The sequence below is a fragment of the Populus trichocarpa genome, chromosome 14 (genome assembly GCF_000002775.5).
Source record: "Populus trichocarpa isolate Nisqually-1 chromosome 14, P.trichocarpa_v4.1, whole genome shotgun sequence".
NCBI classification, from domain to species: Eukaryota; Viridiplantae; Streptophyta; class Magnoliopsida; order Malpighiales; family Salicaceae; genus Populus; species Populus trichocarpa.
Genome location: NC_037298.2, coordinates 698,818 through 717,937, shown reverse-complemented (window position 1 = coordinate 717,937; position 19,120 = coordinate 698,818). Strand labels below are relative to the sequence as shown.

At 33.4% G+C, this 19,120-nt stretch overlaps 2 protein-coding genes across 2 annotated transcripts; one reads left to right on the top strand and one right to left on the bottom strand.

Annotated features, from left to right (window-relative positions):
- Positions 1 to 1,549: 1,549 nt before the first annotated feature.
- Positions 1,550 to 3,634, top strand: LOC7488853 (RNA-binding protein 1). Its single transcript, XM_052447009.1, has 2 exons — positions 1,550 to 1,927; positions 2,186 to 3,634. The coding sequence occupies exons 1-2, from the start codon at positions 1,706 to 1,708 to the stop codon at positions 3,632 to 3,634; spliced, it is 1,671 nt and encodes a 556-aa protein (XP_052302969.1). The 5' UTR covers positions 1,550 to 1,705.
- Positions 3,635 to 14,190: 10,556 nt separating this feature from the next.
- On the bottom strand, positions 14,191 to 16,480 carry LOC7497311 (1-aminocyclopropane-1-carboxylate synthase 3). Its single transcript, XM_002319979.3, has 4 exons — positions 16,190 to 16,480; positions 15,821 to 15,952; positions 15,548 to 15,708; positions 14,191 to 15,450 (listed from the first exon to the last, which is right to left on the bottom strand). The coding sequence occupies exons 1-4, from the start codon at positions 16,334 to 16,336 to the stop codon at positions 14,484 to 14,486; spliced, it is 1,407 nt and encodes a 468-aa protein (XP_002320015.1). The 5' UTR covers positions 16,337 to 16,480; the 3' UTR covers positions 14,191 to 14,483.
- Between the last annotated feature and the right edge of the window lie 2,640 nt (positions 16,481 to 19,120).

The window sequence follows — 19,120 nt, the reverse complement described above, 5'->3', positions numbered from 1 at the left end:
AAATAAATAAATAAGGACCAAATACAAGACAAATACAAACTGGAGGACACAATTGAATTTGTCAAAGTTTTGCACATATACTAGGGCTTGTGAGAAAGAAAGTAATGGGAGCAGGAAAAAAACCAATTGTCGCTGAACTGTCGTTCAGATGACAAAACATGCCACCCTAAAAGATGAGTCGTCAACTTCCGCGTTGAGTGAGTAGGCGATCAGCCTTTTTTTGGCCACCGTACATGCCCCCACGCGCCACTAGAAGGGCGCGGGGGGCGATAACGTGCCCATGCGCGTGTGGCAATCGTATGCCTACTTTATTGATTTATTAATATGATAAAAATAAAATTACTAAAAAGGCCATAAGGACATACAAATATTACAAAAAAAAAAAAACAAACCATGATGCAAATACCAAAAAATCATCCCAAGACATCTTTTATTTTTTTGAAGTCAAAGGGCGAACATAAAATTTATTGTATATAAAATATACAAATACACAACAACCCTTATTTTAAAGGCCAATATTTTTTAGACATGAAGGGCACGAATGTTATTTTACTATGGAAAAAAACCTACAGAGACACAAAAGCCTCTGTGGAATATTAAGACCGCAAAAGCCCACAGCGCATGGCCTCATATTTAAAATTCAAACAGATGACATCCAAGGTTCTGCATTGTGGACTCTACTGGAGCCCTTTGCATGAACCCAGAAGGACCAGTCTCGGTAGTCGCTTCTGTTGATGGACGTTAAAGGTTTCAAGCGTGTTATGACAAGCTCCAGGTGTTTCTTCTCTCTATTCTCACGCGGTCACGTAGAATATTTGAATTTTTTTTTTAAGTTGATAATATCAGAATTAATTAAATTAGTATCAGTATTTGATTAAAAATCAAATTAGCCACACAAGAATTATTATCAAACAAGACTTTTAATGCGTAAAGAATTTCTTGCCAATACAAATTAGTTATTATAGATTTTATCCAATTAGCAAGATCGGCTGTTTTTTTTTTTCAATATATCAATATTTCATTATAAAAATATATAATTAGTAAAAGTTGGTTGTTTATTTTTTTTATTGAAAGTAATTAATTAACCAAATGGGTCAAATGAACTAGAATTTTATAACAAGCTATTTCTTAATTAATCAAATCGATTGCTCCCTTCCATCCAACTTTTAAATTTTATTAAACCCGTGAAATAATATTATTTTGGTAAAAAAACCATGGTTTTTCAATTGACCTTTTCAGGATCATATCTTTGGACGACATGTAAATCAATTCATTTGTAAGTCAATCCGGGTTTTAGAACGTTGTGTAATTATAAAAATAGATACAAGAAAAAAGAATAAAATAGTTTTTGACACGCAGTGTTTTTTTTTTTAACGGGTGTAAGAAGAAAGAACACTCTAACAGTGTGGACCAAAAGCAGCCCAATAAGCCCAAAACAATTAGGGTTGTCTGGGCCTGGTTTGATACAGAGTTTGAAGTCGCGAAGACTACTGCTATCAACCAAATTCCTTGCGTGGTATATACTTAATCCGGATTTTTGCGAAGCCCACATCAAGCTTATCGTACCCGGTAAAAAGGTAAAAACACGAAACATGGGCGAGTTTTAGAAACCCTAGAATCCAAGATTTTTAGGGTTTATGTTTTCAAATTGGGGTTTCGAATTTGGGGCTTTTTGAAAATTCTTGTTTGATTATTGCAATTGACGATGGATGTTGAGGAAAGGAAGCTTTTTGTGGGAGGTATACCGCGAGGGACGAGCGAGGACACTCTAAGAGATCACTTCAGTAAATACGGTGTCGTTTCGCATTTACTCGTGGCCAAGGACCAAATCACTAAATTACCAAGAGGGTTTGCTTTTGTTGTGTTCTCTGAAGCTGCTTCTGCTGCTAGGGCTCTTCAAGATAGCCATGTTATTTGTGGAAGAACGGTCAGTTTCTTGCTTTGTTCTTGGTATTATTTATGTGTTACTTGTGTGTTTAATGTTAAATTATGAATTTGCATGCTGTTTGTTTCAATAAAAGTGGAAATAGAATTGAACTGGGGCCTTTGTTGTTTGATTTATTTTGTTCATGGAAGGCTGGCTTAATTCTGGACGTGTTAGGATATTATTTTAAAAGGGATTTATTGTTTGCATGTCTTGGTTGTTTAGTTGGTTGATGCTGTTTGTTTGTTTGTTTTTTTGCAGGTAGAAGTGAAGAAAGCAATACCCAAAACTGAAAAACACCAAGAGCACCGGCAGCGCCACCCCCATGGTAACCAGGAAACTGCTAGCAATGGGTCGGGGATGAATAGTGATAATAGTACTGGCAATGTAAATTATTATAGGACTAAGAAGATATTTGTGGGAGGTTTATCATCTAGTCTAACTGATGAACAATTTAGAAATTACTTTGAAAAGTTTGGTAGGACGGTAGATGCAATTGTGATGCAGGATAGTTCAAACAAGCCTAGGAGCTTTGGGTTTGTCACCTTTGATTCCGAGGAATCTGCTGCCAAGGTTATGCGCAACAGTTTTCATGAGTTGAACGGTAAGACAGTGGAGGTTAAGAAGGCTGTGCCAAAAGATAGAGTAAATGGTGATATTGGTAGCTGTAGTTCAAATGGCTTCGCTGATAAAGGTCCTGAACCTGAAAATCACCCTTTCTATGGTTCGACACACGACCCACATTATACTCCTTTTCTGATGTATGATGGTGTTCGTGGGTATTTTTATGGAATGAGTTTCTATGGGGGTGTGTATCCTATGGTAGGATTCGGAAGACCTGTTTTGGGTGTTTCACCAATGGTCCCTACTATCCCATTCATGCCTGCAGCTGGACCGTTTCCTTACAACAATGCCTGTCTTTATCTTGCTTACATGCATGATGCGAGTAGCACTTGGGCTATGGAGGTTGTTGGGCATAATCAGATTGTTGAGCCTGGTGTGAATGGTGAAGTGGACGTGGTTCATGACAGCAATGTTCATGTTCCATCTAATGCCACAACACCTCCGAGCGAAGAGGGCAATGTTGGAAGTGAATCTTTTGGTTTAAAAGGTGGTGATGTGGATGCAGTTCATGACAGCAATGGACATGTTGTGCCTGGTATGAATGGTGAAGAGGTTGGTGGGTGTAATCAGGTTGTTGAGCCTGGTGTGAATGGTGAAGTGGACGTGGTTCGTGACAGCAATGGACATGTTCCATCTAATGCAACAGCACCTGAGAGTGAAGAGGGCAAGGTTGGAAGTGGTTTAAAAGGTGGTGATATGGATGCGGTTCCTGACAACAACGGACATGTTGAGCCTGGTGTGAATGGTGAAGTGGACGCAGTTCATGACAGCAATGGACATGTTCCATCTAATGCAACAGCACCTCCAAGTGAAGAGGGCAAGGTTGGAAGTGATGCTTTTGGTTTAAAAGGTGGTGATGTGGATGCGGTTCCTGACATCAATGGGCATTTTGAGCCTGATGTGAATGGTGAAGAGGTTGGCGGGTACAATCAGATTGTTGAGCCTGACGTAAATGGTGAAGTGGAAGCCTTTGGTGACAGCAATGGACATGTTCCATCTAATGCAACAGCACCTCCGAGTGAAGAGCGCAAGGTTGGAAGTGATGCTCTGGGTTACCAAGGTAGTAATGATGGGTTACCAAGGTAGTAATGATGGTGCTGTGGCTAACGGAATAGAGTAGGTCTTGGATCTTGATGGACAGTTGAAACCTTTACCTGTAGATAATTCTACCTGACCTTTCGTTCACTGATTTGGCTAGGACAATATAACCCACCACTTTTCAGATGTCCATATCTTGGGTGTGAATTCTGCGCCATAAACATTTTGCTTGCCATGCCTCTCTACTTTCAATCATTTGTTAACAGATGATTCAGTCCTCTTAACATAAATTCATTTAAATTCAACTTCGGTCTTTGCTCTTCATGTTCTGAAGGAGCTCATGTCTGCCGGGAAAATCATGTTGCTGTGGCTCATTTATAAGAACTATTCATTTATACTCTGTTTTTTTTTTGGGCAAGCCATAATGTAATTATTATTATTATTATTTGCAAGCCATAATGTTGTTGTTGTTATTATTATTATTATAATTATAATGTGGTTATTTTTATAAAAGATTCTTTTTTTAGTAAGCTTTTTAGGCCGTAATAACAAAATAGTTATTTTTCAAATTCTCCACTATAAAAAATATAAGAGCAGTGTTCGGGTCATTTTAAGTTTTATGTCTATTACTTTTATTATTTTTAAGGCAAAAAAAGCAACACATTTGTTTTTTATTTTGAAAAATCTTTACTGCTAGATATGAAAAACTAAATTGACAAATTTTCAATTCTCAGTTGTTATTTAGCTGCTTAAAAGGCATTAAAATGCTTGCCACCCTTAATTTTATTACACTAGAGGGATGAGTTATTATTTATTAAAAGGATCAGAATAATGTCATAAAACCAGAATTATCCTGATAGAGAGTCCGAGACCTGACTACCTTAGGGTCTGAACTGCTTTGTATATTAAAAAAATAAATGAAGAATTAATTATTATTATTATTATTATTATTATTATTATTATTATTATTTTGTCAAAAATAACATCATTTTAACTCGAGGTTATCCTTTAGTTAAAAGACAAATCTAACCTTCCTTCTTTTTATTTTCAATCTGATTCCTCCGATTTTTTTTTCCTTCTCTAACATCATCCTGGATTGCAAATGATAACTATCATTAATTTTGTTGCTTTCACATTCCCAGTTGTTCAAATCACTCGTTATGTGTAGAAGCTTGACGCCACAAATTCAATGCACAGATTAGGGGACGTAACTTATTGGTGGAGCACTGCGCTCATTGAGGAAGACGCTTGTATGATTTCAAAGATTACAGCCATAGTTATCTGCTACTGTTACAAGCTGTGAGAGTGCAGATTTAGGTGAGAGGGACAAGAGAGAGGGGGGATATCATGGGTTTGTAGAGAATTTGGTGGCTAGGTACAGTGAGATGATGATTTTTGAGTTTGATAACTGAGCCTTAAAGTAAATTGAACCAGAAAGATGAGGCGTTCTAATAGCTAAATTTTATAGAGCACAAAATCTTGGATTTCCGTCAACCCGGAAACTTTTGATTGAGAGCCTGGCTGAGCTGAGTTTTTTTGAACAGGTTTGAATATTGATCCAAAAAACCTGATGACTTGCATGTATGAATGAAAATCGCGCACGCAAGCATATATATATATATATATATATATATATATATATATATATATATGCATATTTCAAATATAAATGTTAATTATTTTATTTTTATAAATTAATAAACAATAATTAATAATAAATATTCAAAACCCGTTAAACAATTTATAAATATTTAAATTTTTTAGTTAAGATATAAATATCAAGAACTACAATCCACGAGTACCCATTGCCTTTTCTATTTGCAAGTCAACTCATGATATAATAAATAATTCACCTATCAAATCTAAATCATGATATAATTCACCTATCAAATCTAAATTAGATCCAATAGAGTTAGTTTTAAAGATTATTTTTTTAATTTTTTATTTAAAGTAATATTATTTTAAATTGAATTGATGAGAAATTCCAAAGATTTTTTTTAAATTTTTATCCAAAATAAAATTATCAATTTTAATTAATCAAGTTAATTTAGGTGAACTTGATGATTCGAATAAACACTCACGCTGGCTGACCACCATGAATTTCGGACGCCATTCTTTCATCTCCTTTGACGCGAGCAAATGAATTCTAACAAATTGGGCAACTCACAGGAATCCGATCAGCCCTAGGCTTTCAGCCCATCACGTCCTATGGATGGTTAACTTGGGCTTGATTTTGCAACAGTGGAAACAGGGCCTGTTGTCCTCCTTTGTGATTTCTATCACTAGTAGAAGGAGGAGACACAAGGTTAAGGTGATTTCAGCTGAAGGAAATACTGGGGAAACAGAAGGGGAGATTGTGATAGTTCGATGGATGCCTGTAGCTATCGATCAAAGTTACTAGATGATTAAAAAGACTTCTGAACTGCAGCTGTTATGTTAGGACACTCCAGCTGATATTGGTGGTGTCTCTAGGTTGAAGCAAATCTAGCAGATGTTGTGGTGGCTGACCATGTAAGGAAACAGATTTCAAAGGAGTACATGGTGTGGTTACCAAATCGGATTGATCAAAATTAATTCAAAGGCTAGACTTTGTAACGTTGGTGATGTCTTTGTTTTCATCAAGCAATACCAATAAATTTATTACACATACACCTTTTCTTTTAGAAAGGATCGTTCAAGAGTTAATTGATTATCCGTAGTGAAAACCAAACCTAGGGATCATATCGAGATTGTTCAGAATAACAATGATGAATTAACTATAATGATGTCTTTCAACTTGGTGAGTTAGTTGATCCATATCGAGTTGCTCTATCTAATGACTTAAAAAATATTTTAAATTTTTGCATTTTCAATAATATTTTTGTTGATATTGATACTGAGAAGTTGAATGATGTTTTGAGTTTCAGTGGAAATACACAAGTCAATGAAGATGATAGCGACAAAATTAATGTAAAAGATTGCGATGGAGATAAAGACGAGTCAATTGACGAGGAAGAAACAATTTTGATTAATTTACACAACACGAATATGTAATGCCATAAATTATGAAATAATATTTATAGATGAAATTCACTTCAATGTAATGACAATGATATTAATTTATTATTAAATGACAAAGAAATATTTATTTTATTATTGTGATGTGAACTGTTGTTATTGTGTTGTGTGTGCATGAATGAATTTAAGTATTTGCAGGATAGATAGATAGGGAATACAAATACAATTTGACATTACACACTATTTTACACCGATAGAAATACCGACAGAATGTGTCTGTCGGTATATTCCATAGACCATGAAAACTATTCTCCTTTTCCCTAGCACTGTTCGATGTTCAATACATATGGATATACCGATGGAATGTATCCGTTAGTATATTCCAGAGACTATGAGAATTGTTCCCCTTCTGTCTGACACTATTCACGATGTTCATTATATACGAGTATACCGATAAAATATATCTGTCGGTATATTCTAAAGACTATGTGAACTATTCACTTATTAATACGCTAATAATTAATGTTCTTTTGACTATTAACTTTTTTTTTCTAATGACATCATCAATATAATGAAAAGCCGTTAATAATATTTGAAGGGGCTTTCTAAAATTTTTCATGAAAGTCGTAAATTTCCGTTTGACTTTACCGATGACTTTTCATTCCGTTGGTGTCGGTAAAAACTAAATTAAAAGACCAAAATCAGAACAGACTGTGCTTTATCTTCTTCTCTCACAACATCATTTATCTCTCTTTCTCTTCTCTTCCCTCTCTCATTCTCGGTTGAAATCAAGTATTCACTTCTTTTCTCATCCTCAACTATGTTGTATTTCTTCATTTTTCTTTGTATGTTTTTTTTTTGGGTTTATTAACAATCTCTTTTCTTTTATTTTTTTAATTATCATTCGAAATTAAGCACACCATTAACGTAAATATTTTTCATTCTTTTTTTCCTTTTTGGTGTTTTTTTTTTTTGCATTTTGGTGTTTTCTTTGTCATTATTTTTGTTCAATTTTGTGTTCTTAATAATTTTATGAATTAATAAATGTGTTGAATTTTAGTTGTTATTGAAATAATTTTTTCATTATTTTGTTGAATTTTAGTTTTTTTTTTCAAATTTGTTATTCAATTTCAATTAAATGTGTAGGATTAATTTTAATTATTATTTTGTATTTCTTCCATTTTGAATAATTTTTTGTAAATTTAGGATTAAAAATATTATCACTTAGAAATAATTGTGTTGAATTTTAGTTGTTATTGCAATAATTTTTGTATTATTTTTGTTGAATTTTAGTTGTTTGTTTTTTCAATTTTGTTGTTCAATTTCAATTAAATGTGTAGGATTAATTTTAATTTTTATAAATTTAGAATATTTTTTATAAAGTTATGATTAAAAAATTATCACGTAGAAAAAGAAAATTTTCTATGAAATTGAATTATGCTAAATTGTTAGAAGAAATTAAATAAAATCAATTGATTTGTGACATATATGTTGTATATTTGCAGGCTTAAAAATTTCAGGTAGTCTCCTATATAGGGGAGACGTTGTCAATTGTTTTTTAAACAGGAATCATTTAATATTTTTATCCATTGATTTGTGTAGATGCCTAGGAGAAAGTCTATTGCATGTTGTGAGGACATGATCACTGCTAGTTTTTCTAGTAGTGATGTTGACGATTCAAAGTGTTTTTCGCTTAGAAATGGATCAAAATAATTTTTTTTATTTTTTAAAAATTATTTTTAACATCAACGCATTAAAATAATTTAAAAATATATAAAAAATTTATTTAAAAAAATTTAAAAATTTTAAAAACACAATTTTCTCCGCGCTTATAAATACTCGCGTAGGTTTAATTTTGAAGCTGTACTTGCGGTGCAACCTCGGTTTTCACTAGGAAACGCAGGTTGCCCTCGTTTCCAGACGGACACAATTCAACTTCAAGAGCTTAGAAGTGCTCAGTCAGATCAATGGGCCACTGATGGTTGCTTTGAATATTATGGAGGCAGAAATCGAGAATACATTTTTAATAATATTGAGCAAGCGACTAGTCCAAGTCGAGGAGATTGTATTCCCTGATATTTTTTGTATTTCGCTTATTTCATGAGTTAACAATTTTGAAAACAAAGACGTATCTACTCGACCTGAGTACCAAACACACACACACACACTCACACTCACACGTAAACTGCTATATTAAATTTCCCCACATCATATCCCATACGAATAAAGACAAAACAAATAAGAAGAAAACATGTAATATATGCTCAATCATTCAACAAAAAATTGAAAAAACAACACCAATATCTATGTCTTGACCCCTCAAATGGGACCCCGACGTTTAAGATATATACTAGAATTTGTTTTTGGTATGGGAAGTGGGTAAGATAGCATTACTGCAAGGGAGGCAAAGAGCCATGTTCGCATGGCCCTCTTTGTCCCCATAGATATAAGCATCATCACCAAAGGGTAGGCATACCATGTTGTTCCTTGGATATATATGCCACGCCAGGAGAGAAAAACCCTTTATACCCTACGTACTAACCCTTTCCACTCGCTTAGTCAAAAAAATAATCTTGTGCAGGAGTTCTATGTTCCCCTGGCATTTGATGGGCGAGGCTTGCTCATGTGAAACCCACATGACACCCATACCAACATAATCAAATTTGTCTTCTCATGGCGGCCCTTCCGCTGACAACAACCTAGTTATAAGCAAGACTTCGGTCACGAATGGAACTAAATCGGCAATTTAATGTAGATGCTGCTGGACTGGCGGCAGCTGCCAGGTCCAGCTGAGCCAGGGCAACAAGCTGGGCCTGGTTTGCGGCCTTTTAAGGGTGTCAGGTATGTAGAATTTTTACCATCTTATCTCTCGAGTATAGTCGAATTCAGTATACTCGTGGATATAATATATGACTCTAATGCTATTAAATTCTATTGATTTTTATATAAAATTATAGAAAAATTATTTTTTAATAAATATATTTAATTAAATAAGTTTACGCTTCATTAACATCATTAGATATATTAAAATCTTTTATAACCTATTATGTCTCTATCTTTTAACTAAATAAAATAAATAAAATATAACTCACAATACAACTCAAAATATTACAAAAGTTAAAATTACATTTTAATTATTTCTCTTCATAAAAAGACAAGATTCATGGGTTATAAATACACCTTGAGATCTTCAGAACAAAAGTTCATAAATTTCATTTTCTACTGTATATATATTTTCAAAGATTTATCTCTAAAATATTATTGTATTTTTTTATATTTAAAAAGATATTTATTTAACAGTTATTTAGCCACAAGCCACCTTAACTAGGAAGAATAAATAATATTATTAGAACTAATTAATTAAATTCTTAACTTACTTGGAGATTTCAAACTTTATCATTAATGAAATGATGTTATTATAGTAAAAGATTTAAAATAAGCCCAATTCAGATCAAAGTATTTCTAAATCAATAAATCATGGATCGATCAACTGGGATTAGTTTTATAACCATGCATGTCATAAATAGCTACTTCTAGTTAACTAACTTTGTAGATAGTGCAGTAATTAGTGACTAATCATAATAACATTAATGAAAATAACCTTAACTACATTCAAGGTTTAATTTGTCGAATGCCGATCGATAATTGATTGATTATTTTTGGGCAAAACATTATGGCGAAGGCTTTCTTGTCATTGTCCCTTCATTATTAGGAAATGTAAACATTTGGCGGTGGTTAATGTCTAGTTGTGATGTTTGTGTCCGAGTGATTATAGACAAGCGTTCTTAATCAGTTCTTTTCATGTCCAGATTTTTTCTTGTAGTTTTCAAGAATAAAGCCAATAAACTAGCTGTTTGCTGACTCAAGCTTTACTGATCTTTCGTGCCTGTTTTTATCAAGCTAAAAGGTGCCGATTAATCCTTGTTGCTACACATTCTTGCAAGCTTTTCTAAGGGAAACTAATTTTCATTTGAGCATTGTATATGTCAAGTAATAAAACTCTGCCTCCTTATATTAATTCTGGATAATCTACTTACGTTAATAAAAATAATATTATTTTAATTTTTTAAACATAAAATAATATTATTTCAAAATTTTTGATGTAGTTAATTTGATTATAAGTTAACTAAGATTTTAGTCATGTTAATTTCCAAGATTTTTTAAAATTTGATCCGGGTGAAGTCTTGAATCAACCCATAGAATTTCACCGATTTTAATAAACTTGTCATATAGCAACTCCTAAGTAACTAATATTAAATTTACCAATATTATTGTGTATAGCTCAACTCAAAGACTATCTGAGCATTTGTTTATAGCTCATCTACCTTTCAGAATCTCATGAGACAGATAAAAGAAAATGGAATTAATTGAAATCGCGTTGACTTTTCAATTAATAATAAATTAATCAAACCAGAAAATCATAATTTAATATCAATTAGAACTGAACACGATCCCTAGCTACTACATTGTCATTTTTTTCTTAATTATTATTACATCAATCCCAATTATATTTACTTATGACCTCCAAACTAATAATAATAATAATTATTATTATATGTAAATGAGAAAGCGAAACGACATTATCCTTTTTTTTTTCTTAATTATTATTGCATCAATCCCAATTATATTTACTTATGACCTCCAAACTAATAATAATAATAATTATTATTATATGTAAATGAGAAAGCGAAAACGCAAAAAAATCTAGGGCACATGCTATGCTTATAGTCAACAAGAACACATAAATCGACCAAAATTTTTATTTTCTTTTTATACTTTACTAATTAATTAGTCTGTTTATTTTTTTTTATTAATCTCTGACCACAATTGGGAGTTAGATATACCAGACTCCTCGTCACATGCAAGGATCATGGGTGGGTAGTTCTTACGGGTATTCGCCGCATATCTTGGAAAAGCCAAAAAGATCGAATTCTAATTATTGTAAATTATTAAATTTTGATATATATATATAATAAATTGCAACTTCAATTATTAATTTGCTTATTTTTTTCTTTTTTTTTTGTTTATCAGGGAGGTGATAGATTGTCGCTCCCACATAGCACATGGAAACGGGCTTTGTGCCTTTGTTAAACTTCATGAACAAGCAACAGAGTCAAGTTTAATGACAACATGAGATGCATAATACATCTGAAAGCCGGTGGGGTGAGGTCTACGTACATATTATATGTTATTAAATATATATAGCGGTTTTTAAGAGTACTGTAAAATTTATATTTTTTCAGAGATAATTACTATGCTTGATCAGTACTCGATAATTAAAGTTGGTAGAAAATTTTCCATTAAAACTCAATGTTCTCTTTTGAGCTTTTGGATGAAATTATCAGACACCAAAAGGAGAGTTTTCGTGCTGCCCCAGCACCGGAAGCTAAGTCCATGCATGTATTCAATATTAATTGCCTTTGATATCAACTTTGACAATGATGATGAACACAATTTTTTTAAATATTAATCTTTATAGAGAACATAGCAATGCAAATAAAGCTAGAGGTGACGAGGAGGATGCAATTTGAGGAGGATTTGATTAAGGAAATATTGACACAAGTTCAAGCCCTTGGAATATAAACAACCAATGGCATGTTACATATAAACTATCGAAGATGTTATGATGTTTTATTGTTTGCTATGAAGATTTTTATTTGAACTTGTATTTTTTTATAAAAAATTATGCTAGTGAAAGTACATACCATATATACAAATCCATGTATGAAATATGACCTATCTCAATGAAAAATATGAACGATTTTCTGGCGGATTATGAAGAACTCCGCCGAGTGGTAATTAATGAAGATAAGATCATATATGAGTGATACAAGTACATTCTTTTATTGACCCCACGGTCTTGAGGACGATCAGCCTCCTCCTTTAACGCCGTCTCTATTCTAGTTTTATTGTATTTAAACATACAAATGCTTAAATTTATAATAAATATTTGATTTTTATATCAAGATAATTTATTTTTAAATATTTGAATTTTGTATTAATTTAATTTTTTTAATTATGTTTAATAGATTATTTTTTAAAAAATATTTTAAAATTATTATTGACGGGTTACCGACAAACTTATTCCGTCGGTATATTCCAAAGAGTTGAAAAAGAATTATAACAAATATCAATACTATTGTTAACTCATCGACGTAATCAGTTCATCGATATATTCTAGAGAGTTGAAAAATAAATACTGTAAATGTCACTACAATTATTAACTCACTGACAAAATTACATATGATTTTCTTGTCGGCGATACGTTAAATAGTATCTAGGGAATTACCGACAGAATAAAATGGATAATTTTTTTTAGCACGCATGATCGATCCGTCTGTAAAGCTACAAGTAAATTTATTAACGACAGACTTACCATCCATGATCCCGTCAATAAAATAATCACTAATGAATTGTTAGCGTAAATACCGACAGAAATTTTCGTCAATAAAATTGTTAAATCTGGTGGTGTAAAGCAACATGATTAGAGAGAAAATCTCCAACCAAACATTATTGAGAAAGGAAGGACATTAATTCTCTTTATTTTCTTGTATAAACAAAGCTTTTAGATTATACTTTTATACATAGGCATGTTTTGTTTCCTAAAGTTTGGTCTTTTGGGAGACAAATATTGTAATGGGGTTAAATAAGATGCGAAGCCGCGTAGCTTTAGGAAACAAACTTTTCTAAAAAAGCAAGCACTCTTGATTGATCCTGGAGAGCATACATCTAAAAAGGCATTGAAATGTTTTCAAGAAACTCTCCCAGACAAATATTGTTTGCGTAAATAGTGACAACTTTGGATTGAATCAATCTTGCCGGACACTTGTTGCCTTTACTTTACATGCCTTTTGGTTGAAGCTAATAGAAGAGTGGTGGGATTCTTTTGAATTTATTTTTCATTTGGAAACCCTAGCTTATAATTCCTTACATAAAACAAACATTTCCCCCCTTTTGACTCATTGGCCTTTTGAACCACACAAACACATCTCCCAGTGTCCCAGTCCTATACATACAGTGCATAGATTAATTTCACTTTGATTTAATACACCAATCGTAGCTAGAATTAATGTTAATTGCCTGCTCAAACGGCTTAAACAACGTCAAGATCGAGTAGTGTATAAAAAAAGTGGTGTGTATATGCAATGCTCATGGCCGCTCGAGACGCATTTAATGGAGGCCGACTACAACTAGGTCGGCAACAAACGTCACCCGTCTCTATCCACCAATACGCGGCCAGCCATTATTTGTTAGTTTGTTGTTTTTTGCAAGTAAAGTAATTTGCAAATGTAGTGATCAAACATACTAATACATATTCGAGTTTGCAATTGATTACAGCTGGTTTAGGATAGAAATGACATGTATAGAATAGATACGAATGACTTTGGTTGAAAATATATAGCATAGACACTAATTAATTTATAATTATTGAATGATTTTTACGTAAATTTATGTATTTTAAAATTAAAAAATACAAAACATGTTTTTATTTTTATTTTCACTAACTTTAGTTTTCTTATTTTGAGAGATAAACAAACATTATGTAAATGAGTCAATCATGTCATAATTATACACAAGAAGAAGAAGAAGGAGAAAGAAGACAACTTTTTTTTTTTTGTTTTTTCATTATGTTAAATATATAACTCATAATTAATAACATTGGTCATGATATTCTTGATTCGAAGAATTTTATGGAAGGGGCGGGTGGGAATAAACACAAAGTTTTACAAAAGAAATCTAGCTAGCTAGTTAAGATCGAGCCACTCCAAATCCACGCAGGGGAGTGCATGTACTTTCTACAATTGAAGAAAAGATAAAAAAGAAAAAAAATCTCTTATCAACCAAAAAAAATTTTGGTTAAATTTTTTTAATGTTCACACTTGATCACACAATTACCTGGCTATCGTTCCTCAGGCTCACGGTCATGATCAAAGGATAGCCGTAAGACCCACTTGGCGAGGGACTTTCTTCTTGCGTTTTTCAGCAGTTGGTGATGGCTTTGATTATTAATGTTCATGGACTCCACAAATGACTTCAATCGTTGGATAGCAAGGTTTAGTGTTTCTTCAGACATGTTAGCAAAGCACACTCGAAACCAACCTGGCTCGGTGCAATGGCAAGAAGAACCAGGAGAGATATTGAGCTTAACTTGATGAACAATCTTTTTCCAAAGCTCCATTTCTGCGTCAAACGTGTTAGAACTCAAGAGATGCTTCATGTTAACCCAACAAAACAAGCCTGCATTGCTCTTTAGGCAGCTGATTCCTGCCTTTTCAAGGCCCTTGACGAGCAATTTTTGACGTTGTTTAAGCCTCTTTTGATTCTCAGAGATATAATTCCTCGTGAACTTTTTATCAGAGAGCAGAGCAGCAAGAAGATATTGAGTTTGAGAAGACACTAAACCGAAGCTGGACATTTTAGTTGCTGCTGATACAACCATGTCATCGTTGGAGTAAATTGCACCAACTCTAAAGCCAGGGAGACCAAGATCCTTTGATAGACTATACACAACATGAACTCTATTCCAAACTTGAGAGCTTTCACATTTCATATCCTTCAAAACCTCCATGACACTTACAAACCCTGGAGAGTTAAAAACTGTGCCGGAATAAATTTCATCGCTTATTAGATGAATGCCCTTTTCGGTGATCAAGCTTAAAAGAAGATTCAATTCACTGCGGGTTATTGTAGTCCCCAAAGGGTTTGACGGGTTTGTGACCAAGACACCCTTAACCCTCAGGTTTCTTTTTTGGGCTTCCTGAAAGGCATCTTCAAGGGCTGGTGCAGTGATTTGGAAGCCATTTGAGCTTGTACATTGAATTGGTACAATCTCAACCCCAGTTCTCCACTTGAGATCTCTATCAAATCTGCAAGAATAATTAAATAACCAATTAATACTGTAGAAATGCAAGTAGTAACAGGGAAAGTATATAGGAGGATAAAGTATATAGATCATATGCTTACCCCGGGTAGTATGGAGTGGGAAGAAGAAAGGCCTCCCCGGGTTCGGCAAGGCAGAACATGAGTGTCTCATTAGCCGAAGTTGCACCAGCAGTGAGTACTATTTTGTTTTGATCAAAGGTTACTTTGTTGCCTCTTATTTCAGCCATGAATTCCACCAATGCCTGTAAAGAAAAAAATATTGGAGCCAAGCTTATTAGTTAGATACATAAATCATTCGTCAACGTATATGTGTGCGCGTGTGTGACCTAAAAAAGCAAGCAATAATGAACTTACTTTCTTGAACGCCGGAAGCCCATGATAATCTTGGAAAAGAGCAAGCTCTCTAAATATGGACTGCCCATCTTTTTTGAACCCAGCTGCGTCCTGGTTATTAGCAAGCCATGACTCAAGAAGATCAAAAGAGAGCTGCAAAAAATAGCAAATGGAACGTAAGCTACCTGTAATTCCAATATATACTCCATAGGAATATGACAACAAGGACACAGGAAGCAAAGAAACAGTTGTAATGGGCAGTATGTAACATCTCTGTAATAAAAACAGGGATAGAATGACAGGCCTGAAGCTCTATATATTCCAGACCTTACCACCTAAGGGACCAAAATAGATGATAGAAGAAACATTTTTGAGTATGTTTTTTCTAACCTGATTCTCTGCAAGACCCATCTGAATGATGCCTGTTGGATTCTTGATCTCATCGTATGGGTTCTTCTCGTATTCCTGCCATCCTAGGAAGTAAGAGGAATCTTGGCCATGAGTATTACACGTGGCTTTTCTAGACAACAACTTCATTTTGTTTATCTATTGAACAAGTTGTTTTCAAGCTAGAGAGCTTCGAATATTAGCAAAAGAAAGAAACAACTATACAAGTAGCTAGCAAGAAGGAATTTTCAAGACAAGAAAAGCTCAAGAGATAAGAATTGGAAGAAGGAATTATGGAATGCATATCAATATTGTAGCTAGCATATATATATATATATAGTGGCTTATTAAGAGAAGTTCAATTAAAGACAGATTAGTCATAGACAATTTTGACCATAGAGACAGGATTTCTTATGCTTAATAATTAATTCATTAATTGCTCAGGACACCAAACATATGTTAATTCGACGCGCTGCACCGTACCACAAGACATCACACATTCCTGTGCTCGAATCTGGTAGTGTTGCCCTTATACCATACCCCTTTAGATTGAAAGTGTGCTCCACCAAATGCAAGATCGCGTGGGGCTATATGTAGCTAACATATTTTTTTTGGATACGGGAGTAGAAAACTAAGAACTAAGGCTTACGAGAAGGAAAGAGGATTGTACATACAAGTAGTGTAGCAGTAGTGGTGTTCAAATGCTATATACCGACAGGAAATCTTATAGAAAATGGCTAAAAGTGACCCACGGTAACTTGAACTCTAGATAGTGCCACCGAGGGTCCATGTGCCTCCTGGACCTATCAAACCTTGTCGGCCACATTCTCCCTCTTTAGCACTCAAATCGGCCCATTTTGTTTCTGCTTAATTTTAACCCGTAGAGCCAAATAGATGTATATATTACCTACAACACAACCTTTTGATTTGAAGCCAAACCTTTAGTCTCTAATGGAAAGAAATTAGTCGGTATCATGTTGTGTAGGTTGTAACACAATTAGAAAGATGGAGTGATTTGCTAGCAACTAGTATGGTCAGTCGGCCTATAGAAACGGTAAGTAGCTAGACCGTTGGTTCAATCTCTTAATTACTACTCACTAGATAAATATGTTAATAAATCTTTTTTTTTTTTAATAATAGTCGATTATATTATAACCAGCTAGATGGCAAAGAAAACAATGAATAAATCCTAGTTAACAATGTGAAATGTGAAGAAAAGGTTGCCCTATTCCCTTGAACGAAACAGTTGAACTTGATTCCCAACTGTCCCATATTTACTTGAGTAGTGACCCAAATCATTGAACCAGCATCAATTTTGAGTAAAATGCCTATATTGTTCAGGATATATAGCTACCAAGCATGGACGGTGGAGACTGATAAAATGGATTGTTTCGTTATAAATCTTTGTTGCGTGACAAATAAAGGGAAGGAGGTAATTAATGAGATTGTGTGTTTTTATGAGCTGGGTATGGTAAAGATTCGAACAAACATCGAATTCAAGCAATTGTTGGCAGCAATTTAATTCCAACCATCTTCGGCACTTGGTTTTTCGGCTACCTGATTTCTGACCATCCCCCACTAGCAATATTTTTTGGTCATGGTCATATGATCCTAGCTAAGACTAGTATTAAAAAACTCAAGGTCAAAAGGAAGAGTTAAAATTAAGGGATTGAATGTCATTGATTGAGTGTTTTGTAACAAAAACAAAAGGGAGAAAAAATATTAAGAGTTTTACTTTGTCGTACGGCCGCTGCATGAAATATGGAAGGCAAAGCTAGGGAGGTAGGTGAGATGGTGGTGGTGGTAGTGGTGTTTATTATGGAGGCAGGCAAATCAGCTGCAGATTTAGAGGACTTTTCTCTCTCTTTTTTAGGATATGATATATTCCTTTGCTTTATTTCACCATTGTAGTCAAGTGAAGTGAGGGACAGCTCATGCTTATCATCATCATCAAATAACTTTCTTAATCTTTCTTCAAGTTCTAGCATTAAGGTGGATTAGTCATCAATGGAATGTTGAAACTTGAAACTACTTGGAAGCAGCCTGTAGCTAGGACTGCATATAATATGTGGTTGGTAGTTGCTTAATGACCGGGGACCCTTTCGTCTGCTAGGTCTTTCTCTTTTTTCTTCCCCGGTAGGTGGCATTTTTGTTGAGAAATAACTCCAATACTTTATAATTTATCTATTTAGATTATTTCACAATTAAGTTTGTTTTATACCATTATGTTAAAATCAAGCATCTAGAATAAGCTAGAAAAATATAACAACAAAGAAGGAAAATTAAAAATAGTAGGCAAAGTTACAAATTCACAGTTTAATACAGAGACCACGCATCTTTATTAATATATGGCTTTAAGATTTACAGGTTACATAATAATTACATGCTAATTATTAAGTAAAAATAAGGTTAATTTATAGATTTCTTGTATTTTTAATTTATAATCTTTGACGGCTCATTCTAACACATCTAAACTCAACTATTATATTTTAATATAATAGCAGAGCCATCTCAAGTCCAATTCACTTGACTACTTTAAAAAATATGCCGCTAGTAAACGAGAGTGTTAGAATTATCAATCCTATATATAATAAATAAACACTAAAACATAATATATAGAGTTGAAAATGAGTGCTCCGCCATAAAAACTTTTTAAAAAATTATATTATATCTCCTAAAAATTTAAGTTTTTTTTTTTATTAAAATGGTTCTTTGATATTTTTTTAAAATCTAATTGATTATACGGTCACGAATTTAAATTTCATCAACTCTATTTTCCTCTTCAAATTAAAATTAATTAATAGCACAAAAAAATAGTAGAGGTCTATACAAGTTTCAAAGGCAAATAACTTTTATTTGAGGGAGTGTATTAGAGAATAATATAATCTGTATTTTAAAATCTCACCTAATAGTCTAAGTTTTTGGATTGAGATA

Coding starts and splice junctions, on each gene's coding strand:
- LOC7488853 (XM_052447009.1), top strand. CDS start 1,706: ATGGATGTTGAGGAAAGGAAGCTTTTTGTGGGAGGTATACCGCGAGGG. Junction 1,928..2,185: donor ATGTTATTTGTGGAAGAACG/GTCAGTTTCTTG, acceptor GTTTTTTTGCAG/GTAGAAGTGAAGAAAGCAAT.
- LOC7497311 (XM_002319979.3), bottom strand. CDS start 16,336: ATGAAGTTGTTGTCTAGAAAAGCCACGTGTAATACTCATGGCCAAGAT. Junction 15,953..16,189: donor TGGGTCTTGCAGAGAATCAG/GTTAGAAAAAAC, acceptor TATTTTTTGCAG/CTCTCTTTTGATCTTCTTGA. Junction 15,451..15,547: donor CCCACTCCATACTACCCGGG/GTAAGCATATGA, acceptor TTATTCTTGCAG/ATTTGATAGAGATCTCAAGT.